The sequence below is a fragment of the Musca autumnalis genome, unplaced genomic scaffold (genome assembly GCF_047663935.1).
Source record: "Musca autumnalis isolate F117 unplaced genomic scaffold, ASM4766393v1 scaffold_3, whole genome shotgun sequence".
NCBI classification, from domain to species: Eukaryota; Metazoa; Arthropoda; class Insecta; order Diptera; family Muscidae; genus Musca; species Musca autumnalis.
Genome location: NW_027411866.1, coordinates 186942355 through 186969505, shown reverse-complemented (window position 1 = coordinate 186969505; position 27151 = coordinate 186942355). Strand labels below are relative to the sequence as shown.

The window sequence follows — 27151 nt, the reverse complement described above, 5'->3', positions numbered from 1 at the left end:
TAGCACATTTCAAATTGCTTTTTGTTACTTCATTTTAGTCGATATCCGTGGAATAACCTCGGGAATGTTTATATATCTTGGTTTGTAATCTTATGAAGTATCTTTCAACAAAAAGTTTGGATTCGATAACGTACCGTTATATATTTTTTTTTAATTTTCTTTCAAAAAGCCCAAAATTTGTACGGTTTAAAGTGTTTCATCGGAATAGCACATTCTTTAATAACTTGAGTAAAAATACAAATTTTGAATGCTTCTGTTACGATTCTTTAAAATTGGAACAAATAAAATCTATTTTAAGTTTAAAACGCTAAAATTGGTCGAACTATGACATAATACCGGGGAATAAGACCTTATGAAAGCTGTGGACTTTAATTGTCCATAATACGTTAAAAATTTGGCATAAGTTGACAGTTTCTTGTCAGATTTATAAAGATTTAATGAACAATGAATGATAGAAGACAAATGGTGCAAAATAAACTTGAACTTCTAATGAAATTTGGTTAGATTTCATCCTGAAACTTCAAATTCATATGAACCCTATTGCATAATAGGGTTCAATGTTGGCCTTAAGGTAATTTAACCGTTAAAATATTGGGCGATTTTTATTCCTCTAGGTCTGAGCCAATATACTATAAAGAAAAAACCACATCCTTCCTATACACAGAAAGAAAATAGTTTGAATTTATGGAACAGACATAAACTGGAAATATTCGTAAATTTAGTACTGTAATATTTTGTACCGTTCAATTCCTAGAGGCGATCAACTTAACAATATTGTTGGTCTCTCTTTCTCTTTCCGGAGATGCAAGAAGTAATAGATTTTGTCATCGGAATCCTGCAAATAATGATTAGTTGCTTCGGGAAACGAATACATGCTTTTCCTTATAATATTCATTATAGCTGCCTCAAAAAATCCAACCTATTTTCTTTCTGTTTACAGGAAGAATCTGGTTTTTTCTTTATTGTATGGTTGGCTCAGACCCAAAACAATAATGCAAACACCGGACCCCATTATGAATTAGGAGTCATAGGAATTTGAAGTTTCACGAAGAACTGTAACCAAATTTCAGAAGAAGTTCAATTTTATTTTGCACCATTTGTCTTCTATAATTCATTTTTCATTAAATCTTTATAAATCTGACAATAAACTGCCAACTTACGCCAAATTTTTAACGTATTATGGACAATTAAAGTCCACAGCTTTCATAAGGTCTTATTTCCCCGGTATTATGTCATAGTTCGACCAATTTTAGCGTTTTAAACTTAAAATAGCTTTTATTTGTTCCAATTTTAAAGAATCGTAACAGAAGCATTCAAAATTTGCATTTTTACTCAAGTTATAAAAGAATGTGCTATTCCGATGAAACACTTTAAACCGTACAAATTTTGGGCTTTTTGAAAGAAAATTAAAAAAAATTATAACGGTACGCTATCGAATCCAAACTTTTTGTTGAAAGATACTTCATAAGATTACAAACCAGGATATATAAACATTACCGAGGTTATTCCACGGATATCGACTAAAATGAAGTAACAAAAAGTAATTTGAAATGTGCTATTGGCATTAAACGGAGTGTAGATGCGGAGATATGCGCTTTGAAATAAAACGTTGACTTTTTCTCCAACTAAATTTTTTGCCCATTTCGACTCCTGAATATTATCCGACCATCACCAAAATCAATAGGCTTCTTCCTCCATTAACCCCCAAAATTTCGTGACGATCCGATCAAAATTGCGACCTGTAGCATGATTACAAGATTTAGATGGACAGACGGACACACATAGCTAGATCGACTCAGCTCGTCAAGACAGTCATTGTTGTATATATATGTATGGGTCTACGACCCATATAAACTTTTTGGCCAAAACCAACTTATAATACCCTCCCCACATAGTGGTGTAGGGTATAATTAGGTCAAAATATTGGAAGGTGTGCAATTTTGGAAAATACGTCATTTTTGAAAATTTCTGGGGAAAGAAATAGCTATTTCTCGAAAACTATAACAGATATTGTGTTCATTGTTTTTTAATGTAGGAAGGATTGATGTCTTTAAATTACCGTTGTGTTTACACGATATGAACTATTTTATTTTCCCTCAGGTACTAAATTATAGTGAAATTCCAAATTTATTGGACTAGAACTAGAGTGTCCTCTTTTAGCCCATATACACTTTTGTAACCGTTTAGTCCGTTTGACACTTTTTAAATATTTTTGAAACTACATGTGTAAACATTAGTGTTTTTATACCCTCAGCATTTATGCTAACCAGAGTATATACACTTTCATACGGGCAAAATGTGCCTCATCGAAATAATGGTTTTAGGCCCCAAGTATGTTTGGACGAAATCCATTTCAGACAATTTGGAGTTGATTTAGCCATGTCCGTCCGTCTGACTGGCTGGAGCGCACGATAACTCTCGAACGGATTAACCGATTCGGTTCACAATTTGGCTTTCGTAACATTTTGTCCAAACTTAGTTTAAGTTCGAAGATGGGCCATATCGGTCCATTCTTTCAGGTACCTCCCCCATAAAAGTTGAAAAATGTTTGGAAAATTTGTGCGCACGATAGCTCTTGAAGGGAGCATCCGATGTGGTCCATACTTTGCACATCGTGAAATTTCTACCAGGCATAGATGGGGTTACAATATGGACTCTAACGGTACCTCCCACATTTCGTAAAAGTTCAGTTTAGGACCTGCTCTCTGATCGTTTTGATTTTTGTTGTAGCAAATTGCATTCACTGCCCCCCATATAACGGTATAAGCTTTATCAGGGGCAAGTCCACACTTCCTGAGGAAATAGCCTCAAAGTTACAAAAAAGCCCTATGACACCGTGTGCAGTGGTTGGAGCTCACGATAACTCTCTAACGGATCTGCCGATTCGGTCCACAATTTGGTCTTTGTAATATTTTGAGCAAACTTAGTTTAAGTTCGAAGTTAAACCATATCGGTCCACTCCTTCACCCCACAAAAGTTCAAATATTCGGAAAAATTGTGCACACTATAACTCTTGATGGGAGTGACCGATTTGGTCCATACTTTACACATCCTAAAATATCTACCAGATATAGATCAGGTTCAAATATGGACTATATTTGTCCACTCCTTCGGGTACCTCCCACACAAAATTTTGGATAAAATCACTTTAAGACCTGCGCTCGAATCACTTTGATTTTTGTTGAAGCAACTTTCATTCGCTGCCCCAATTACTGCAGTAATAGTTTTTTCAGGGGCAAGTCCATACTTCTCGAAAAAAAAGGGGCGAAAGTTGTAAAAAACCCCTATGGCACCATATCTAGTGGCTGGAGAGCTCGAACCGAATATAGCTATACTAGCAAAGTGCCCGCTACTTCGTATGCGGAAAGGATACATATAAAATAAATAATATTTAATATGGAAATTGAGATAAAATATGATGAAAAATTTTTACTGATACCAACATTAATTAATACTTATTTTAATACTACTCGTACCACATCAGTTTGATTTTCAAAAAAATCAGCCGTATCTTACCCCTACACATCAAGGGATTTCTGTCCTCGGAAGGTAAAGCATTCTTCTTAAAGAGGTCAATACCAAATTTAGTACTCTTCGTACACATAAGTACGAATTTCCCAAACTGCCTCCATATCTCAAACCTACACCCTAACAGTAATCATTATGTCGAATTTCAGGATCCCAGCTCCATCCGATCAACTAAATCCACATTGTACAAAATTTAGTACTATTTAGTATTTTTCGTACAAATATGTATGTAAGTACGAATTTCCAAAACTACCACCATATCTCAACCCTTCACTTCAATAGTTATCTTAACTCCAAATTTCATGATTCCAGCAATATCCGTTCACCTAAATTTAGTACCATTTAGTAATTTTCGTACCCATAAGTACGATTTTCCAAAACTATTTGAATCCTTCACTTCGACAGTAATTCCAAATTTCAGGATTACAACGCGATCCGTTCACCCAAATACAAATTGTACCAAATTTAGAACCATTTAGTACTTTTCATAAATGTAAGTAGGAATTTCCAAACCCACACTCCAACAGTAATCTAGTTCCATATCTCAGGATTCCTGCTCTAAATATTCACTCAAATCCAAATTTAGTACCATCTAGTACTTTTCGTATCCATAATTTCGAATTTTCCAAACATTCTCAAGCCTTCAGTCCTACAGTAATCTTAATTCCAAATTTCAGGATTCCAACTCTGTCCGTTCTCTCAAATCCAAATTGTAGCAAATTTAGAACCTTTTTTTACTCTTCGTAACTGTGAGTACGAATTTTTAAAACTATCTCATCCTACACTCCAACTGTAATCTCAATTCTAAATTTCAGTATTCCAGCTCTATCCATATCTAGGACGAATTTCTAAAAATCCAGCATTATCGAGCACCTTCACCCCAAAACTAATCCTCACAAAAAATTCAGGTGTCTAGCTTCAGCCGTTTCGTCTGGGCGTTGATTATTAGGCGGTCAGCCTCGCAAATGAGCTAATTTTTAGTACATTTTAGTGCTTTTCGCACCCTTTTAGGACGAATTTCCAATTTCGTCTGGGCGTTGTAGATCTGTCAGTCATCATCACCCAACTCTTTTATATATATAGATTATGTTTTTCGTAGGCTAGTGTGATAAAAAAGCCCTATCTATCGATATCCCCGCAAATTTTTGAGCTTTAATCCTATCCATACTTTTGTCGGTGCATACGGCCAAAATTTTGAAAACATAAGTTTTTTTTGGAAAAAAGTATTTCAATCCACACAGGCTGAGGGTGTATCTCTGTCGGCAAAGCCGACTGATGCTTTTTTACTTGTTTTTTACACAACTGGAAATTTTTTCATACATGAGTTTTTATAAGAGTTATATGAAAACCCAAATATGAAAAAAAAACTCATCGGAAATCTGACTATTTTATTTGCCGAACAAAAACATTATAAAAATATCTCTTTCCGTTCAAAAGTTACAGTGTATTGATCAGGAAAAAACGATTCTGAACCACTGTGCGGCGTTCGGTCTCGGCGATAAAAAAGCTTATAGGAATCGGGATGCATTTATTAAAATGAGAGAAGGCTTGAAGCTTCGATGACAGTCTACAGTAACGAATTCATTGTAAAACTTGATGTCAATTGGAGTGGCTTTTCCATCCATCCAAGTAAGTAAATATATACATCGTATGTAATAACCCTATTTCATTCCCATACTCTGGTTATTACAAAAACCCATTATAAATACAGGTGTTGTTATTTTGTTTTTCATTATTTCCTATATTGGCGTGAGTTGAAAATATTAATAGCTTGAACAGTTGACAATTCTTAACTAGAAAAAAAAGATGTGTTGGAAATTAAATATACCTATAATATTCGTTCTGGTACTTAGTATTTTTAATATTACCAACTCCACAAATTATTGCAGCAAATCGCTATGCCAAGATAAGAAGCACATTGCTTGTAACAACACTGGGGTAAGAGTCAACATTTTCTTCCAATATTTTTTCAAACAATTTTAATGTTTTGTAGGCATTTAGTTCAAAATGTGAAAATCCCAAAATCGTAACAATGTCTTCAACATTGAAGACCTTCATTGTGGATCGACATAATCAGCTGCGCAATCAAATTGCAAAAGGGTTTTCTCCATTTAAACCGGCCGTACGTATGGCTACAATGCGTTGGCATTCGGAATTGGCAAAATTAGCCGAACTTAATGTACGTCAATGTGAAATGAAACATGACAAATGTCGAAATACGGATACATTTAAATATGCTGGACAAAATTTGGCCGACTTTAGTTCCAGTGGTTCTATAGATGTCACCAAGGCACTTAAAATTCAAATACAATCGTGGTTTGATGAATACGAAGATACTCCATTGGATGTAATCGAGAGTTATAGGTCACCTGATAGTGGGTATGTCGTCGTCGATTACGGGTTTAATGAAAGCTTTTGAATTTGTGAATTCCTGCATTTCAGCAAAGATGTTGGACATTTCACTGCAATGGTTCAGGATAGATCTACACATGTTGGCTGTGCTGCTTTAAGACAGTCTTTGTCTTCGGGTAGACTCAGACAGCTATTGGCATGCAATTACGCCTATACTAATATCCTTCGTAAACCTGTTTATGTGACAGGCAAAGTTGCTAGTAAGTGTACCACGGGCACAAATGCCAATTATACATCTTTATGTTCTGTCAATGAGAAATATTCCCTAGTGCCTTAAACTTTTACTTAATTTAAATTCTATATAAAGTTCTTGAAATTTGAAATAAATAGAAATCTAAAAACATTGAAATGTAAAAATGTATTTCTTCTCTGGAAGATCGGGACTGCGGAGGTACACCACTAATTGTCGATATTCACAATTGGAATTTACATCAGGATATTCACACCAGGAAACAGTTTTATTTTACCTTTTCTTAAGTTAGTTATATTTTTCTTGCATCTCTAATTAGTCGGGATCTGCAAGTCACTATAAATAAAAAGTCTTCAGAATGTTATTGTCGATATGTAATTTTAACATACCACTAAATAACTGAATTTATTTCATCTGCTGGAATAGTACAACTGGAAGTGTTTGTCTGAAATATGAACGTGAATTGCTTCTTAAATCCTTCAAGAATCGATCTAAAGCTTCTAGGAAATTTTTTGTGTGACATCGTACATTCGTTCCAGATGATAACTTCTATTTAAAATTGCATGTGTGCCCTTCAAATAAATGTCCAGTGGCAACTTAAGGGTCGAGTGGGCCGTCCTTCCGCCTTCTTATAACGTGTATTATATACCACATCTAACATAACTAAGACCACTCCGGTCTTATGGCTAAAATATGTATCAAAGGGTCGGGGAAACAGACACGTTCGTAAGTTTTATATATAGAACATTTAAAAAATTTGGCACAGGGGTAACCCGCCCGCCGGAATTCAACAAAATATATAGCTTATTTTCACCAGGGGACTCCCCTGTACATCATCTAAAAATTACATGGAAATTGTTTTAGAAATTTTGGAGATATAATATATTTAAACCAGTAAGGAAAGGATCAACATCGGGCGGGGCCGACTATATGATACCATACACCACACATATGTAAAATATAAATCGGAGCTATATCCAGGTCTTAACCGATTTCTATATAATTTGGCACATTTATTTCCAGACCGAATTCAGTCACACATTCCAAATATCATTGAAATCGGACTTATTTAGCGTGTTTGGTGCAGCAAATACGTGAAATCGGGCGAAAATATATATGGGAGCTATATCCAAATCTGAACCGATTTCGATAGAATTTGGCACATTTATTTCTAGACCGAATTCAGTCAAACATTTCAAATTTCATCAAAATCGGACGTATATAGCGTGTTTAGTGCAGCAAATACGCGAAATCGGCCGAAAATATATATGGGAGCTATATCCAAATCTGAACCGATTTCGATATAATTTGGCACATTTATTTCTAGATCGAATTCAGTCACACTTTCCAAATTTCATCGAAATCGGGCACATATAGCGTGTGTGGTACAGAAAATACGTGAAATCGGCCGAAAATATATATGGGAGCTATATCATATGGCTAAAAAATTGTAGTCCCCAATTTTCAACTGAATCGAACAAAAAATGCGACCTGTACGTTGCGAACAAAAATACATGGACAGACGGACGGACATGCATAAATCGACTCAAACTATGGGTCTATTTCGTTTTCTTTTGTATGTTACATACAAATGCACAAAGACATAATACCCCTTACCACAATGTGGTGTAGGGTATAAAAAGGCATGGTCAGGGCTTTAGGTCCCAAATAAGGACCTAGGGTGGGAGACACAACCAGCATTGCAAATTCATTTTCAAACCGATATGTTCGAACGATTTACAAAAATGGGGTTTTTAAAAAATAGGGCCTATTTTCAGCAGGGGTCACCCCTGTACAATCTGTGAAATTTTCAGGAAAATACGTTCAGCAGTTTCCGAGATATAACATATTTAAAAAAGTGGGCGTGATCATTGCGCGCAAAAGATATGGCCGTTTTAATTATGATAATTAGAAAAAATTCAAAAAAAATCGCGGCTTTATATAGTAAGTTGTTATAACCTATTATCGTTAACTGAATTCGCACCCTTTGCGATAATGCAAAAAAAAAATCGAAAACTTTCAATCGATTCGCGAAAAACTAATTTGTTAAATAATTTCACGTGTTTACAAACATATTTTTGAGACAATAGCGCTTATACTTACAAACAAATATATAAAAAAATTATAGCAGCATCCAGACATTGTGAGGAATAAAATGAAACCTTTGTCGTGAAGTTTTGAGCTATAGTATTCATGTTATTTGCAAAAATATGACGAAAAAAATAAAAATCATGTTATTCTAATTTAATTATTTTATGGTTTTATAGGAAAAGTTGAAGAAAAAATGTTTTAGTTCTTCGTCATTTTCGTCAAAATTTCACGCAATAATGAAGATATTCTGATGCAACAAATTTGTCGCTTATAGTTTTCCAATTGGCGAATATTTTTAGAACATTATATTAAATCACAAGGAATTCCAATTGTGGCATAATATTAAAATAATGTTATATTGAATATTACAACATTTGAAACGCATATAATAGTGAAAATGACATAATGCGCATCCGATTTTGCAACACAGCGAATCAATCCCTTTTATTTGATGTAAGGCTTGTGAAATTCTATTTGTCGGCCACGATGTAGCATCTGTTGCATATTAGGGCGCAAAATACAGTTAGATGGTCATAATTTCGACGAAGTTCATTTACATTTTATGCGCATCCGATTTCGATGATAACCTTTAATAAATACATCATTTGATGCCGTTTCATTGCGATCCATCAAGAACCGTGGATGTAGCATCGCACTTAATTTTTAGAAAAAATCAATTGTATATCCGGATTAGCGATAGTTTTGAAATATATGTTTTCGCACATTTTAAACAGGCATATAGCCCTAGTTATTTCAGTAAAAATTACACTACCAAAACGCGTTTCAATGCGCTCAATTTTCAAAAACACTTTTTGCAGATTTTCGAAATTTTAGGGGTATCATATCCGCCGATCTAGTGGACGGATTTGGACGCATCATGGCTTCTTAGATTCAGAACGTAAAAAACTAAGTTCACGCGGGTTTCACCGACAATCTATCTAATGGCAGTTGAAATTTTGAATAAAAAAAACAGGTTTTTTATAAAAATTTACGCAGAAAAATTTCGACTTTAAGCTGAGATTGTTGTGAATCCTTGAAGGCTACACGCCCGAGTTATACATCAAAAAATTCGTAAACGCGAGTACTACAATCTCATAATCAGTTTTTAAACGAGTACAGTTGCGCGTCCCGATTAGAGCAAAAATTCAAAAAACCCAATTTTCAGTCTTCAAAATGTCAGCATCCGTTTGAAATTGATGCAGTGGTTATATTAAAAAATCATACATTAGAAACTTCATCTCTGAAGTGTATTTTTTAACTTCTTCTTTGAACATTATACTCTACATTGTATTGGAAAGCCACTAATTGAAAATTGTCTTAAAAAAACTCGTTTCCTTCAACGATTTTTTCCAATTATTTTACATTAGTATGACTACAGCTTCCGCTCAAATTATAATTTTAAGAAATCCATCGGTGAATCGTGCTAAAACAGTTTATTTTACCTAAATGCGTTCAAAAGTTATGGTATATTACAACAATTCGCGAGTTACAATACCCCATACCTCAGTTTCAACATAAGTAAATTTTCTACAAAAAGGGCGATATAATTGTTCCACAAACATCCAATACGCAACAAGGGAGACTTCTCTCATATCAATGAGTGCACCCCGATTCACATTAGCTCAATGATATTTGACCTATTATTTATCGCCGAGTCCTAACGGCGTGTCTTAAGACACCACTTTGTAGAGAAGTTTTACATGGCTGAAATACTCAGGGAATGTCGCCAACATTACAGAGGGGTATTTTGTCACCGTTGAAAATTTTGATGTCGACTGGCCGGGGAATCGAAACCACGACCTTCAACGTGCAAGGCGGGTGTGCATACCATTGCACCACGGTGGCACCCGTTTCCGTTTCCGAGATATAACATATTTAAAAAAGTGGTAGGGTCTTTAGGCCCTAAATGAGTACCTAGTGACGGAGATTCAACCACGGTTGCCTCGCAAATATATTTTCTAACCGATACGTTCGTAGGTTTTTCAAAACTAGGGCCTACGGAGGTACCCCAAAATATGTAGCTTATTTTCACCAGGGGTCATCCCTGTACATTCTCATAAATCGGTTCAGCAGTTTTAGAGATATGACATATTTAAAAAAAAAGTGGGCGTGGTCGGGTGTTTAGGTCCATATAAGTACTTAGGGTCGGAGATTCAACCACCTTTGCCTCACAAATTAATTTTCTCACCAATACCTTCGTAAGTTTTGCGAAAATAGGGTTTTTATTGGGCCAAGAGAAGGTATATAGCCTATATTCACAGAAAAAATGCATTCTCCCTGTACATCCTCTGAAATTTTCAGGAAATTCGGTTCACTCGTTTTTAGAATCTATACGGAAAGTACAAACACACACATTGTCTTTTATATATAAGATTTTATATTTTGTATTATATATTTTATATTTGGTATTTTATATTTTAAGTTTCATATTTTAAATTTTACATTTTTTATATATTTTGAATGTTGTATATTAAGCTTTATATTCATATACATTTTTAATGTTCATTACGACTCCAAATAACCTCCTCCCACGTTACAATTAAATTCATAAGAATAATTCGGCATAAAATTCAGTTGTTGCTATTGAAAATATTATCTATGGAGATCAAAGCACTTGTAACAGTTTGTTTATAGGGTGTAATGTATTTATTTGAAAATATTTCTATTTCTATAACTGTTTATTTTTACCTAGTAATATCCTAAATCCAAGGTCAATTTAAATTCAATTCAAGCCATTTTCAATATACTCGCACACACATACATATTTAAATTATTTTGTGGAAACCGCAAACACTATTCAATAGAATTTTCTGCACAGGTTCACCTGGAAACCATGATTATAATTTTGTTTACATTCACGAACAAGTGTTCCAGAATAGTAACGGGTGGATTATGTTAAATAATATTCAATAGTTTTTTAGTAGTTTAGCATTGCATATGTGAAACAATTGACCAAGGTTTGACTGTATTTGCGTTCATCATTCTTTTTTTCAAACGTCAGTCGAATAAAGTAACAAAAGTTGATTTATTTGATGTACGTTTTTTCGGTATATTTACTTTAGTCTATTTAATACTTAACATCTAAAGAAATCTAAAACAATTGCTTAAATACCCTGGATACAATACATAAAAAAGTATTGAAAATTATATTTACTTTTTAACAAAATGAGTATAAAATGATAAACATCTGCTATTTTTCGAGCATTTGTCACTATAAATTTCTATAGACGGAAAAATGTTTGCCCTCGGTAAATTGTGTTCGATTTTTTTGATATTGGGAACTCTGCATTATTGCTCAGCCACGGATTATTGTGATTTGGATTTGTGCTATGGACTCGAGGGACACATTGGATGTAATCATAATGGGGTGAGTATATTTAAAATATGAACCTGGAATTATTGAGAAAATCGTGTAAAAAATGAAAGCAAAATGGTCTATAATGATTCCACACATTGGACATTAACAGACTTCTTTCTGTATATGTACGTATGCATAAAACCCTTGTAAGAAATTTCAATCATAAACAACAACTTTGGTATATTCCCAAAATTTTAGCTTGCTAATTCAAAAGATTTTTATTTAAATATCTTCTCTTGGACTTTAATTTTATGTTAAAAATTTAATTTAGAAATAAGTCTTCTTTCATTGTAAAAAAATTATATATTCAAGAGATGTCAGCTCAAGCTCTACGTAAAGAATGCTTTCAGAATGGTCAAATAACAACTATTCTTTAGACAATAGACTGGTTCTAACTCAAAGGGAAAAATCGATGTCGAATTTTTTTATGCTGCATTTCAGTTCAGATCTTCTGTATCCAGACTCAAGAATTCTGCAACCAGGACCTGGTGAGTGGGATTAGCTTGGCAGTTAAATAAATGCAGTGTGTCGTGTGGTCCCAATCCATATGCCGGGCATGTGTTGGGCATCCTGGCATCAATTCGGGCACAATACGAATTGAGTCGTCTTCATCGTCCGGATCTTAACTGGGCTAAAACCACTCGTGTTTGATTTGGCAGCTGGCATTCTTCTTCTGCGATGGATGGAGGGTGGTCTCCATGTACGGCATTCACACTGTATCTGTGTACTGCCTGCGCATCCATGTCAGTGTGAATGCTATCCAAGCCTGCCTGATATTTGGCAATTTTTGACAGTGTGTTAGTAAGGTTGTACGCCCCTGCGGGACTTTTCTCAACCGGTTTACAAAATAGTTAGTTATAAATGCATTATTCTACAACTAACTACAAATTGGTTGAAAAGTCATCTATAGATCAACCAGATTGAAAACTAAAACAAGTAAGAACGGAGTTAAGTTCGGCCGGGCCGAACTTGATATACCCTCCACCACAAGTTGTATTGAAGTAAAATGGAATAATTAGTTTCCTTTGATACTAAATATCAGCAATTTCGGTAAAACAATGTGAGGCACCGTTCTATGGGGGCTATTTCACCGACAAATTTCTGACGGAACTTTTTAGACTCAAAGAAGTCTAAATACCAAATTTCCTATATTTCGGTAAGATAATGTGGCTAAAACTTAAAAATTCCGAAAATCAAGAAGTGCGCTTCTATGGGGATATGTGAAGTCGTGGACCTGTACTGATAATACTCTTCTGGAATATTGTATAACTCTTGGAAGACTAAATAACGAATTTCAGCCATTTCGGTGGGATATTGACGTCACAATCTTTAGTATTACGAAAATCGGCAGGTACCGTTCTAAGGGGGCGAATTTTAGTCGGAAATGAGGCAATATTAAAGCGTGTACCTGAACACACAAATTTCTGGCGAACAGTTTTATATCACATGGAAGACTAAATACCAAATTTCAGCCATTTTGTTGGAATATTGAAGCCACAACCTTCAAAAATCGGGAGGTACCTTTCCATGGGGGCTATATCGCTCATTTACTTACAGAGTGACATAACTCAAAAAATGCGTCTTCTGAGTTAGCAATTTGTATTTTTTCTATGACTTCTTCGTTATTTTATGTCATGCTGATATCTCTAAAACTCGACGAGTTACAGCTCATTTACTACGAGTTTCGTATGTTTTTGAGTTTATGAAGCACTAAAACACTTCAAATCATGCTTGATCATGCACAGAAGTTTTACACTGATATCTGGCTATCTGGTTGCAAAATATGGTCCAAGTAGTTATTTTAGTTTTAGTGTAATAATCTTTTTAAGGTGGGAAGTCAAATTTCAATCGCCAAGTTAAAACGTGTTTTTCTCGAAACTTGATTTTTCGAGATGTGTCACTCTTTGAGAAAGTCACTCTTTGAGGAAGTTTGAGTACCCCCAATGAAGTCTAAATACCAAATTTCAGCCATTTCGGTGGAATATTGAGGCCACAACTTTCAAAATACCGAAAATCGGGAGGTACCGTTCTATGGGGGCTATATGAAGGCATGGACCGATACCGACAAAGTTCTGGGGGAAAGGTTTATACCACCAACGTAGACTAAGTAACAAATTTCAGCCATTTCGGTGTGATAATGAAGCTAAAACCTTCAAAATACCGAAAATCGGGAGGTACCGTTCTATGGGGGCTATATGAAGGCGTGGACCGATACCGACAAAATTCTGGGGGAAAGTTGTATACCTCTAAAGAAGACCACGTACCATATTGACGTGACAATCTTTAGTATTACGAAAATCGGCAGGTACCGTTCCAAGGGGGCTATATCGAAACGTCGACCTATACCGACGAATTTTAGTCGGAAATGGGGCAATATTAAAGCGTGGACCTGTACACACAAATTTCTGGCGAACAGTTTTATATCACATTGAAGACTAAATACCAAATTTCAGCCATTTTGTTGGAATATTGAAGCCACAACCTTCAAAAATCGGGAGGTACCGTTCTATGGGGGCTATGTCAAAACGTGTACCGATATATCCCATTTTCAATACCAACCATCCTGTAAGTAATAAAAACTTCTGTACCAAATATTGACTCTCTATCTTTAAAATTGCGAGCTGTATCTTGATTTCAACAGACAGACGGACGGCGCACAGTGTTGCCGCTTCCTTGTAAACGTGGACAAAAATAGAAGGAGTTGTCCTAGGTCGATGAATTTTTATACAAGTACTTATGCAGGCATAGGAATGAAAAATTCCCATTTTGGTCCATATCGGTTCAGATTTGGATATATCCCCCATATATATATTTCTCCGATTCTGCTATAACATAGCCAATTTTAATTGAAGCGCCTTCAAATTTAATATGCGATATTTGCTTGGGCCTCTGATCAGTTTTACCAATTTTGTTAAAAACCGGATCAGATTTCGATATAGCCCCCACATATATATATTTCCCCGATTTTGCAATAACTCAGCCAATTTTAATTGAACCGAATTCAAATTTAATATGCGATATTTGCTGGGGCCTCTGATCAGTTTTACCGATTTTGTTAAAAATCGGTTCAGATGTGGATATATCTCCATATATATTTCTCCGATTCTGCTATAACTCAGCCAATTTTAATTGAACCGCCTTCAAATTTCATATGCGAATTGTTTATGATGATATGGTTGTGGCTCCGAGAATCGGATTTTATAGGATGTAAACTTTGCATTTTTTAATTCGAAAGGGATGTCTGTTTCATGTACCAAATGGTCGAAACTGCAATTTGCTGCAATTTTTAGATACACTCCATGAAAGAAGCGAAATTCGTGAGTTTTGTATAACACGTTACTGTTGCAATCAACATAACGGTACTTTATGTATACACATTATATGTAAACTTTTTTTTCATAAATTGCAAGACTATCGACCGCTCTTTAATTCCCTATTCAAAAGTTGTGGAATATGTCAACAACTTCTTTAAAAAATTTCCATGAACATGGGTTTCTTTTTTAAATACATTTTAGTAAATGTCACATACGAAAAATGTTCTATGTTTAACGAGCTATAACTTTATAGTAACACCAAATATCGACAACATATTTGAGGTTTGTCCTATTTGAAGTGTTCTCAATAAAATAAAACCATAAAATTATAAAAAAGTCAAGAACACATTTTTCGATTTTTGTCCACTGAGGCAACACTGTGCGGCGGACGGACGGACGGACATGGTTAAATCGACATAGAATTTTATGCTGATCAATAATATATTTATAGGGTCTCCGACGAATATTTCGATGTGTTACAAACGGAATGACAAATTTAATTATACCCTCCATTTGGTGAAGGGTATAAAAATGGAGAACTGACTATATCTGCATTACTTTCCAACTAGTTATTAACCAGTTGGAAAATAGTCGGTTACAAAGCAATTTTTCTACAACCAACAATAAATTAGTTGAAAAGTCATCTAGAGATCAACCAGTTGTAAACGTTGTATGTTCAATAGCGTGTTTTCGACGTAAATAATTCTCATATAGACTTTCGTAATTATTTCGATATAAATGCAACATACAATTATACAAGCTAGTTTTGATAGACTCGGCATACCAAAAGAGGAAAGACAAGGAAACATAACTGAGAAACAACTGGTGTCAAAACAAAAAGTCAAAGATAAAAGCAAAAGAGAGAATTAAAATAAATAAACTATACGAGTAAATAAAATATAATAAATAAAAATATACTTTTTTCTCTCTCTTTAGGACAAAAACAAACTGATTATAAAAAGTCAAAAAATAGTTAGATATAAATTAGTTAAAAATAGTTGGTTTATAACTTGTTAGAAGTAATGCAGAGATGGACAATTGCTCATCCCCATGTTAAAATAGTTAGTTGGCGTAATGAAAAATAATGGAAAAATAACCACTTGTGGTTATTTTTAAACTAGTTATACGCTATTTTTAAACTAATTTATTTCCCCGCAGGGACCCGCACGCTGCAAAGCAAAAACAAATCAAAACATTTCCTCTCTTTTGTGCGCTCTTTCGTTGCGTTCGGGTCCTGTGTGTGTAAATTGCCGAAAAACTTCGTAACGTCAACTATACCAAAGATCGGCATTGGTCTAGAGGTTCTCTTTTATAGCTTTGGACCTCTCTCTAGATCATGAAGATCTCTCCTGACGTGCCTGGGTGGAGGAAGCCAGTCCATTAAATCGTGCCAGCGATGCTCACTGCGATAACACCCAAGCCGGTATTGCATCGACAACATCTTGTTGAGCTGACGCACGGGTAAAACCTTCACCTCTTCATGAAGATGGTCCACTGGTGTCAGTCCTCAGTAAAGTACAGCACACATTGTCAGTTTTGAATGATAATTTTTTGCAATTATCGATAACTGTTCAACCGTCCAGTAACCACAAAATATTTTGTGGTTGCATGATGAATGACAAAAATGAACGGCCACACTAGCAAGCAACCACAAAGCTGTCAATCTAAACTGACAATGTGCACCCAGTTTAAGGCATTCTGGCAGATTTGAATTTTCTTCCACTGCGTAGCGCTAACATTTGCATACCACGCTGGCGCTGCATAACTTACCACTGACCGGCCTATTGCGTTGTAAGAGGTCAACAAGGTTTCTAATCTTATCCCAAATAGCTGTGGCTTGCGCGGACGACATAAACATGCTATCGAACGTTATACCCAATATTTTGGTATAGTTAGCAGTCGGAATTACTACACCATCGACCAATATGTTCAGTGTGAGCCTCATTTCTGCCGTCCAAATGGTGAACAGTGTGGCAGTGGATTAAACGGCGGATATTTACATATTCCTCAGATGGAAGAACTGCACTAGGTCAGCTATGTAGACATTTAACCTATCACATATGTATGTCATCGACGATAGGACCCGACGCCCAGATCGTACAATCATCTTCATACATTACGACGCCGTCTAAAGGGTGTGGAATTTCAGAGAGGTAGAGGTTAAACAGTTGCAGAGATATCACCCCTCCTTGGGAAACTGCCTGTTTCACTCTACGGGGTTTGGACTTCTTGTCTCTGATTTCCACAAAGGACTGGCGTCCGCACATATAGTTGATCACCCAACGTTTCAAACACGGCTGGAGAGTAGTCTTCTCTACATCCTCGAACTGCTTGGCGTGGTTGACAGTATCGAAGGCCTTCGATAGGTCAAGAGCCACCATGACTGTTCGATCACACGGCCTGTTCCGGTTCACTCCTCTACTGCTATGTGTGAATACTGCGCTTTATGCTGTTGTAGTACTATGCATTTTCCGAAATCCATGTTGATGTTAGGCAACAGGAAAACAGTTTCTCATCGTGGGGAGGATCTGGCACCAGGAGTGAAATCGGTCTGTACGATTCAGGGGGCATCCTTGCCAGACTTCAGTAGCGGGACCACACTGCTAACTTTCCAGGCTTCTGGTACAATATGGTTGGCTAACGATAGGTTGAGGATACTTGTTAAATTCTCAACTCCGGGTTCATCCAATTTGCTTAAGCATTACCATTGTTATTCGTTGTGGACCAAACGATTTCGACGATTTCGCGTTTCGGATGGCATCTGCAACATCGCACATCGTAAATTGTGCTTGTAGCTCCTCGGCTGGGAGGTCTTTTTTATACGCCGTAGTACACTCCTCTTCGCCTTATCACTCTCTGGGTGTTCTATGAAGTACTGGTTCACGCCGTTGAAAGTAACAGCCGTTCTATCATCCTTGTTTCCCGGATTCGAGAGTGTTTTAACCGTTACCCACAATTTACTTAATCCTGTACCAATGTTGCACGGCTTCAGGTGATCCAGACACTTTTTATACCCTCCACCATAATATGGAGGGTATAATTAAATGTATCATGCCGTTTGTAACACATCGAAATATTCACCCTAGAAAGTATATATATTCTTGATCAGGGTAAAATTCAAAGTCGATATAACTATGCCGGTCTGTCCGTCCGTCTGTTGAAATAAAGATACACCTTGCAAATTTTTAAGGTAGAGCTTTGTGCTTTGGTATAGACGTTTCTATTACTCCTAGGATGTTTGGTATTGCAAATGGGCTATATCGGCCCACGTTTTGATATAGCTCCCATAGAACGGTACCACCCGATTATCGGTATTTTGAAGATTTTAGCTTCATTATCACACCGAAATGGCTGAAATTTGGTACTTAGTGTTCGTTGGGGGTATACAACTTTCCCCCAGAATGTTGTAGGTATAGATCCACGCCTTCATATAGCCCCCATAGAACGGTTCCTCACGATTTGCGGTATTTTGAAGGTTCTGGCCATAATATTCCCCCGAAATGGCTGAAATTTGATATTTAGTCTTCACTTGGGGTATAAAACTTTCCACATGAAATTTGTCGGTATAGGTCCACGCCTTCACATAGCCCCCATGGAACGGCACCTTCCGATTTTCGGTATTTTGAAGGTTGTGGCCTCAATATTCCTCCGAAATGCCTGAAATTTGGTATTTGGTCTTCATTTGGGGTATACAACTTTTCATATGAAATTTGTCGGTATAGGTCCACGCCTTCAGATAGGCCCCAAAGAACTGTACCTCCCGATTTTTGGTATTCTGAAGGTTGTGGCCTCAATATTCCTCCGTAGTGGCTGAAATTTGGTATTTAGTCTTCATTTGGGGTATAAAACTTTCCATAAGGAATTTATCGTTATAGGTCCACGCCTTCAAATAGGCACCAAAGAATGGTACTTCCCGATTTTCGATATTTTTAAGGTTTTACCTTCATTATCACACCGAAATGGCTGAAATTTGGTATTTAGTCTTCACTTGGGGTATAAAACTTTCCATATGAAATTTGTCGGTATAGGCACACGCCTTCATATAGCCCCCATGGAACGGTACCTTCCGATTTTCGGTATTTTGAAGGTTGTGGCCTCAATATTCCTCCGAAATGCCTGAAATTTGATATTTGGTCTTCTTTTAGGGTATACAACTTTTCATATGAAATTTGTCGGTATAGGTCCACGCCTTCATATAGCCCCCATGGAACGGTACCTTCTGATTTTCGGTATTTTGAAGGTTGTGGCCTCAATATTCCTCCGTAGTGGCTGAAATTTGGTATTTAGTCTTCATTTGGGGTATAAAAGTTTCTATATGAAATTTGTCGGTATAGGTCCACGCCTTCAGATAGGTCAAAAATAACGGCACCTCCCGATTTTCGGTATTTTGAAGGCTATGGCCTCAATATTCCTCCGAAATGGCTGATATATGGTATTTGGTCTTCACTTGGGGTATAAAAATTTTCATATGAAATTTGACGGAATAGGTCCACGCCTTCATATAGCCCCCATGGAACGGCACCTTCAGATTTTCGGCATTTTGAATGTTGTGGACTCAATACTCCTCCGTAGTGGTTGAAATTTGGTATTTAGTCTTCACTTGGGGTATACAACTTTCCATATGCAATTTGTCGGTGTAGGTCCACGCCTTTAAATAGCCCCCATGGAACGGTACCTTCCGATTTTCGACATTTTGAAGGTTGTGGCCTCAATATTCCTCCGATGGCTGAAATGTGGTATTTGGTCTTCATTTGGGGTATAAAACTTTCCATAAGGAATTTATCGTTATAGGTCCACGCCTTCAAATAGGCACCAAAGAATGGTACTTCCCGATTTTCGATATTTTTAAGGTTTTAGCTTCATTATCACACCGAAATGGCTGAAATTTGGTATTTAGTCTTCACTTGGGGTATAAAACTTTCCATATGAAATTTGTCGGTATAGGTCCACGCCTTTAAATAGCCCCCATGGAACGGTACCGTCCGATTTTCGACATTTTGAAGGTTGTGGCCTCAATATTCCTCCGATGGCTGAAATGTGGTATTTGGTCTTCATTTGGGGTATACAACTTTTCATATAAAATTTGTCGGTATAGGTCAACGACTTTATATAGCCCCCATGGAACGGCACCTTCAGATTTTCGGCATTTTGAATGTTGTGGACTCAATACTCCTCCGTAGTGGCTGAAATTTCGTATTTGGCCTTCATTTGGGGTATAAAACTTTTCATGTGAAATTTGTCGGTATAGGTCCACGCCTTCAGATGGGCCCCAAAGAACGGTATCTCCCGATTTTCGGTATTTTGAAATTTGGTATTTAGTCTTAATTTTGGGTATAAAACTTTTCATATGAAATTTGTCGGTATAGGTCCACGCCTTCATATAGCCCCCATGGAACGGTACCTTCCGATTTTTGGTATTTTTAGGGTTTTAGCTTCATTATCAGACCGAAATGACTGAAATTTGGTATTTGGTCTTCATTTGGGGTGTACAACTTTTCATATGAAATTTGTAGGTATAGGTCCACACCTTCAATTAGCCCCATAGAACGGTACCTCCAGATTTTCGATATTTTGAAGGTTTTGACCTCAATATTCCTCCGAAATGGCTAAAATTTGGTATTTAGTCTTCACTTGGGGTATACAAATTTCCATATAAAATTTGACGGAATAGGTCCACGCCTTCATATAGCCCCCATAGGACGGTACCTCCAGACGTTCGGTATTTTGAAGGTTGTGGCCTCAATATTCCTCCGAAGTGGCTGAAATTTGGTGTTTAGTTTTCGTTGTTAGTATATTTTGAAAGTTAACCACATTGTTTTACCGAAATTGCTGGAATTCGTTATTTATTCTTCTTCATATACGAAAAGAAACTAATTGTTCAGTTCCACTTCAATACTACTCGTGGTGGAGGGTATAACAAGTTCGGCCGGGCCGAGCTTAACGCCGTTCTTACATGTTCCGATTATGTTCGCCTAAAAACCTGTTGCATTCATGAGTAAGCTCTCTAACTCTCGGGTATTCAGGGTTCGTACGACGAAGCTCATTACGCTCATTTGCTAGTCCCTGGCCTCTGCTCAGAATTTTGGTCTTATTTAATCCTAAGTTTAATGCTTAATGTTTTGCACGGTGAATGAAAAGGAGAGAGAACTTTCCGGGAAATCATCATTGCAGCAGCTGCTCGCTACAAACCGGTTGGTCGAATACATCCTAAGGTTTGTTTTCTCCCATGAGTTCTATTTTAATGCCATAGCGAAATCAATGATTTTGAGAACGCTTCATCATCGGTGGCAACAATGTGATAATGGTAACACATGACTTGGAATCGATGTGTTCTATCAAAAGCATGTCATCCAGACCTCATATAATTTATTAATGGTTTAAAAACATTTTATTTGTGGTCCAATTTAAAATTCTTCCTTAATTTGCTCAATCTCCTTCTATAAATTTTAATCATTTAAATTTATTTGTTCTATATTGTTCATTAAACATTTTTTCTATTTTCTATTCCAGAGCTTTTCTTCAACATGTCATCCCGATGCTCGACTAATTCCCATTAGTGAGGACTTACGCAATGCCATAGTTAGTAAGCACAATGAATATCGTAATCTTGCAGCTGCCGGCTTTGATCGATTTGCACCAGCATCACGAATGGCCAAAACACATTGGGACGATGAATTGGCTAAATTAGCTGAGCTGAATGTCAAACAGTGTGAAGCTAAACACGATTTGTGTCGTAATACAGATCAATTCAATTTTGCTGGGCAAAATATTGCTGTACGCTATTTCTGGAATAATAATTTTGATGCAGGTTTAACGGCACTCGATCAAATCGATCAATGGTTTGATGAATATAAAATGGCATCTATGAAAGATATTCATGAATATAGAACGCCAAGTGATGGGTATAATTCTTTTAATTCTTCTGAAAAAAATGTGAAATTAATTTGAATATCGTTTTTTTATTTTACAGTACTGTAATTGGTTCCTTTACTGCTATGGTACAAGAAATGGGAACTCGTGTAGGTTGTGCCATCTTACAGCAAACTGGAGAACAGGATATCGTACAGCAAATATTGACTTGTAATTATTCTTATATCAATATTGAGGGTTTGCCTGTCTATGGAATTGGACCAGCCACCAGTCATTGTACAACCGGCCCTGATGCGACATATACCTCTTTGTGTAGCGATAATGAAGTATACGAGGTGAATGATATTCCCCATTATCAAGACTAAACGAAATGAAAAAGAATATACATACATAGATACATACTCCTTGTCAAAATGTTAAGCGTTTTTATTGAAATTATTTTAAAATAATTATTTCATCACAATATGCAGTTATGTTGTTTTTTATTTGCCGGTCAATTTGGTTGAAATGCTGATTATTTGCTAAATTTTGGAGCGAATCGGTTGATCCGTTCGAGAGTTATCGTGCGCTCCAGCCAGCCAGACATGGCTAAATCAACTCCAAATTGCCTGAAACACATTTCGTCCAAACATACTTTGGGTCTAAAACCATTATTTCGATGAGGCACATTTTGCCCGTATGAAATTGTATATACCCTCGTTAGCATGAATGCTGAGGGTATAAAAACAATCTTTTTTAAGGAAATACCCTGGAATCGCACGCCAAACCGGTCATACAATTTTCCACGTAGGTTTCCTACTTACTGTGAACTGAAAATGTCAAAATTCGGGGAAGTTAGTAGGAAAATAATGACAAAAAACAAAAAAAAAATAATTTATATCGGGGTTTAACCTAAAATGGGAGCTATGTATATCAAAACGTGGGCCTATATGATACATTTGTATACCAATAATTAGAAAACTTATCCAAAGGTCTCTGTCAAATTGCATATATCAACGGCTCAAACGTGTAATTTTTATACCCTACACCACTATGTGGGGAGGGTATTATAAGTTGGTTTTGGCCAAAAAGTTTGTAACGCATCGAAATAAATGTCTCGACGAGCTGAGTCGATCTGGCTATGTGTGTCCGTCCGTCTGTCCATCTAAACCTTGTAATCACGCTACAGGTTGCAATTTTGGTCGGATCGTCACAAAATTTTGAGGGTTAATGGGGGTCTCACAGATGAAGAAGCCTATTGATTTTGGTGATGGTCGGATAATATTTAGGGGTCGTAATGGGCAAAAAACTTATTTATATAAAAAGAAAACGTTTTTTTTTCCAAAGCGAATATCTCAGGTTCTATATGGGGTATACCAGTAGCAAAAATATCACTTTTCTAATTATGTAAAGTAGGTTCTCGTAGGTGATCAAACAACGAAGATATCACAATAGTCGCAAATAAAAACCAACTTTTCATTTTTCGATTTTCATTATAATGACGAATATCACAGTTTTGGTTTAAGACTTTCCAAAAGCAGAGCCTGGCTATAGAAGTAGAAGATCCCATCTTTACAATGATGCAAACTAGGTTGGCGTAGGTGGCCAACTAACGGAGATATCGCAATAGTCGGTAATACATCCCATTTTTCCATTTTTTTGGAAATCACGCTACAGGTAGCAATTTGAATCGGATCGTCACGAAATATCGAGGGTTAATGGAGATCTCACAGAGGAAGAAGCCTATTGGTTTTGGTGATGGTCGGATAATATTTAGGGGTCGGAATGAGCAAACAAGTTATTTGGAGAAAAAGTCAACATTTTATTCCAAAGCAAATATCTCAGCGTCTATAAGGGTATATAAAAAGCAAAACCTGGCAAGGAAAGTAGAAAATATCACTTTTACAACGATGTAACGTAGGTGGTCAAACAAGAAGATATCGCAATATTCGCTTATATAACCCAATTTTTCATTTTTGCGATTTTAATAATAATGGCGAATATCACACCTTTGTTTGGGGACCATCTAAAAGCAAAGCCTGACTAAGAATGTAGAAAATCCCATCTTTAAAATTATGCAAAGTAGGTTGGCGTAGGTGGTCAAATAATAAAGATATCGCAACAGTCGGTAATACATCAATTTTTTCGACTTTTTCTGCAATCAAACTACAGGTCGGAATTTTGATCGGATCATCACGAAATTTTCTCATAGAGATAGAAGCATATTGACGTTGGTGATGTCGATAGTAGTCAAATATAAAATTAAATATTAATTATTTTGGTTCAGTTCGCCTGAAGTCATTTGGTATAAAAGCCAGATAGGTGAAAACTTTCGTATCTCCCTAAAAGAAATGTTTTCGAGTGAAAAGATTATGCACAGAGGTAGTGGTGTAGGATATCACATAGTCGGCCCCGTACCGACTATAGCCTTTTCTCACTTGTTTTAAATTATTTTTCTGTATAAAATACTACGACTAAACGCAAAAACACGATGCAAGACCATCACTTCAGATACCCAACGTTACGTCACCACTAACTCTAACAATAGAAAATGTAAATGTGTCTAGACTTTAGAAAATCTTTTAGACAGGAACCACAGTAATACTTAAAGGGTTTCTACACGGTATGGTTTTTACATAACCGTACATACCAACTGTCACTTTTTACAAATCTGAATTTTGTACAAATCGTGTGAACCATACAAAAATTTCAATGCATCAAAGTGTTATGTGCATACATATGTATTGTTTTTCAATTAGAGCGCGCTCTATTCTCTTCTGTACAACACAAGTAAAACAGCTGTTTTGTTTGTACGCAATATAAATAAGGAAAACAACAGAAAATAAATGAAAAATAAAATTTTGCCGTGCAGAAGGAATTACATACGGACGCATATGGGTGAAAAAAAAGTGACAGTTGGTATGTACGGTTGTGTAAAAAACATACCGTGTAGAAACCCCATTATTAAACACAGCTCAATCTTTGTGACAAGAATTTCCCTTCAGAATTTCCCGTAGTTTTGAACAATGCTAGCCCTGGTCCACACTAAGAGTAATTTCACTGAAATTTTGACAAGAATGTAAAAGAAAATGTAAAAGAAAATGTAAAATAAAACGGAAAAGAAAACAGTTTGGATCGAGCACACATAATCTTCTGAAAGAATTTATTATGAAAAAACATCAATAAAATATATTTTGTGACCGCGGATAACGAAAATGCGAATAAAAACGGTAGAATATTGTCCTAAATCATATATAAAAAGCGAAAGCTTCTGGAGATGTTACATATTATAGCTACAAATTTCTTTTGTTCAGAGACTCATAATGAAATTTGATTAAGAACATTTCTTCTTTTGATACAACCCCCAAAAATTGGGGTATTTTAGGAGATTTTGGCTCAGTATGGAATACATTTTAATTAAGAGTCTAAAAAGTTAACAAATAATTTCTACCTATAATATCTAATTTTGTAACGTCATTTTCTTAACAAAGTATTTTACTCAGATATCTAGTTTGTTCTAGGACTTGCAATGAATTCTTGTGTAGAATATTTCTCCTTTTAACACCTTTCGTCTAAAACTAAATTTCATGTTACTTTCATGCATCAACTCGAAAAAAGAACAAAACAAATTTATTCAAAAAGTATTTGGGAGTTTTGTTGGCAAACTTGATGTGTATATTTTCTTGATATATATTGCAAATACATATTTCATTTATTCGGCGACTTATATTGAAATTTGATGGAGATTATTTATGTCTTTGACGTCTTCTATCTAGAATGAAGTTTTGTGTGACAAAACTTAATAAACTCAGATAAAGTACAACATTAACCCTAGAACGTGATTTTACTTTTGGCAGATTCCTGGCGTTTAGGTACGATTTAGAGTTTTGGTGTATTCGGGGACCTATAGTAAAATTTTATGACAAATAATTTTGTAGAATATTTTGATCTGATACGATCACATTTTAAAAGAGCTTCATGATACAATAAGAAGGTAGCAGCAACTGCCGTTTTTGGTAACATAAGATGTCAAAATTTGACATAAATTCAATGCAATTGACACATTATGTTACCACCAGCTGGGCTGATAATGCTACCTTCTCATTGTATCATGAAGAGCTTTTAAACGTTTTTGAAAAGAGGGACCAAAAAGAACCCTTTAGTGACTCGCATGATGGTTAATTTTTTTCATAAAAAGATACCCTACATTATTGTCAGTAATATTGCCAAAGACACTTTATACCTAAAATGCAAGGATTCAAAGGAATCTGATGTCGAATATTTCAAAACCTGTAGAAATGGGCGGAACTTGCCACGCCTATTTAGGTTATTTCCCGACGTAAACTTTCAAAACTTTCTCCTTTTTTTCGGTCCTCTTTCATAATCTGTGCAGGGTTTCTTGTAATTTTAAAAAAGTTTGATTTTGTTGTACTGTGTAATCGATAAAAAGTCACTTATGTTTACAACAAGTAAAAAAATATCCGTCTAAGTTTGGACAAAATATGACGAAGGCCAAACTTTGGATCAAATCGGTTGATCAGTTCGTGCTCTCCAGCCACTACATATGGTGCCATAGGGATTTTTTACACCTTTCTCGCTGTTTTCTCAAAAAGTATGGATTTGCCCCTGAAAAAACTTTTACCGTCGTAATGGAGGCAGTATTTCGAGAGCAGGTCTTAAAGCAACTTATCCAAAGTTTTGTGTGGGAGGTACCCGAAAGAGTGGATAATTATCTGGTAGATTTATTAGGACGTGTAAAGTATGGACCAAATCGGTCACTCCCTTCAAGAGTTATCGTGAGCACAAATTTTCTGAACAGTTTCGAACTTTTGTGGGGGAGGTACCTGAACGAGTGGACCGATATGGCTTATCTTCGAATTTAAACTATGTTTGGACAAAATACTACGAAGGCCAAATTTTGGACCGAATCGGCAGATCCGTTCGAGAGTTATCTTGCGCTCCATCCACTACACACGGTGTCATAGGGGCTTTTTGCATCTTTCGGGCTATTTTCTCAGAAAGTATGAACTTGCCCCTGATGAAACTTGTACCGTCGTATGGGAGGCAATGAATACAAGTTGTTGCAACAAAAATCAAAGCGATTCGAGAGCAGGCCCTAATCTGAACTTATCCGAAATTTTGTGTGGCAGGTACCCGAAGGAGTGGACCGATTGAGTCCATTTTGGAACCTCAGCTAAGTTTAGTAGAAATTTGACGATGTGCAAAGTATGGATCAAATCGGTTACTTCCTTCAAGAGTTATCGTGCGCACAAATTTTCCGAACATCTTCGAACTTAAACTAAGTTTGGGCAAAATATTACGAAAGCCGAATCGGTTAATCCATTCGAGCCAGCCAGACGGACGGACATTGCTAAATCAACACTAAATTGTCTAAAACGGATTTCCTCC

The 27151-nt window shown here is 36.2% G+C and overlaps 2 protein-coding genes across 2 annotated transcripts; both read left to right on the top strand.

Moving 5' to 3' along the window:
* The first annotated feature begins 5279 nt into the window (after nucleotides 1-5279).
* On the top strand, nucleotides 5280-6289 carry LOC141396810 (venom allergen-1-like). The gene is made up of 3 exons (XM_073972465.1): nucleotides 5280-5466; nucleotides 5522-5907; nucleotides 5971-6289. The coding sequence occupies exons 1-3, from the start codon at nucleotides 5335-5337 to the stop codon at nucleotides 6215-6217; spliced, it is 765 nt and encodes a 254-aa protein (XP_073828566.1). The 5' UTR covers nucleotides 5280-5334; the 3' UTR covers nucleotides 6218-6289.
* A 5167-nt stretch (nucleotides 6290-11456) lies between these two features.
* Nucleotides 11457-22226, top strand: LOC141398383 (antigen 5 like allergen Cul n 1-like). The gene is made up of 3 exons (XM_073975668.1): nucleotides 11457-11588; nucleotides 21404-21795; nucleotides 21864-22226. Exons 1-3 carry the CDS (start codon nucleotides 11457-11459, stop codon nucleotides 22126-22128), a joined length of 789 nt encoding a protein of 262 aa, XP_073831769.1. The 3' UTR covers nucleotides 22129-22226.
* The last annotated feature ends 4925 nt before the right edge of the window (nucleotides 22227-27151 follow it).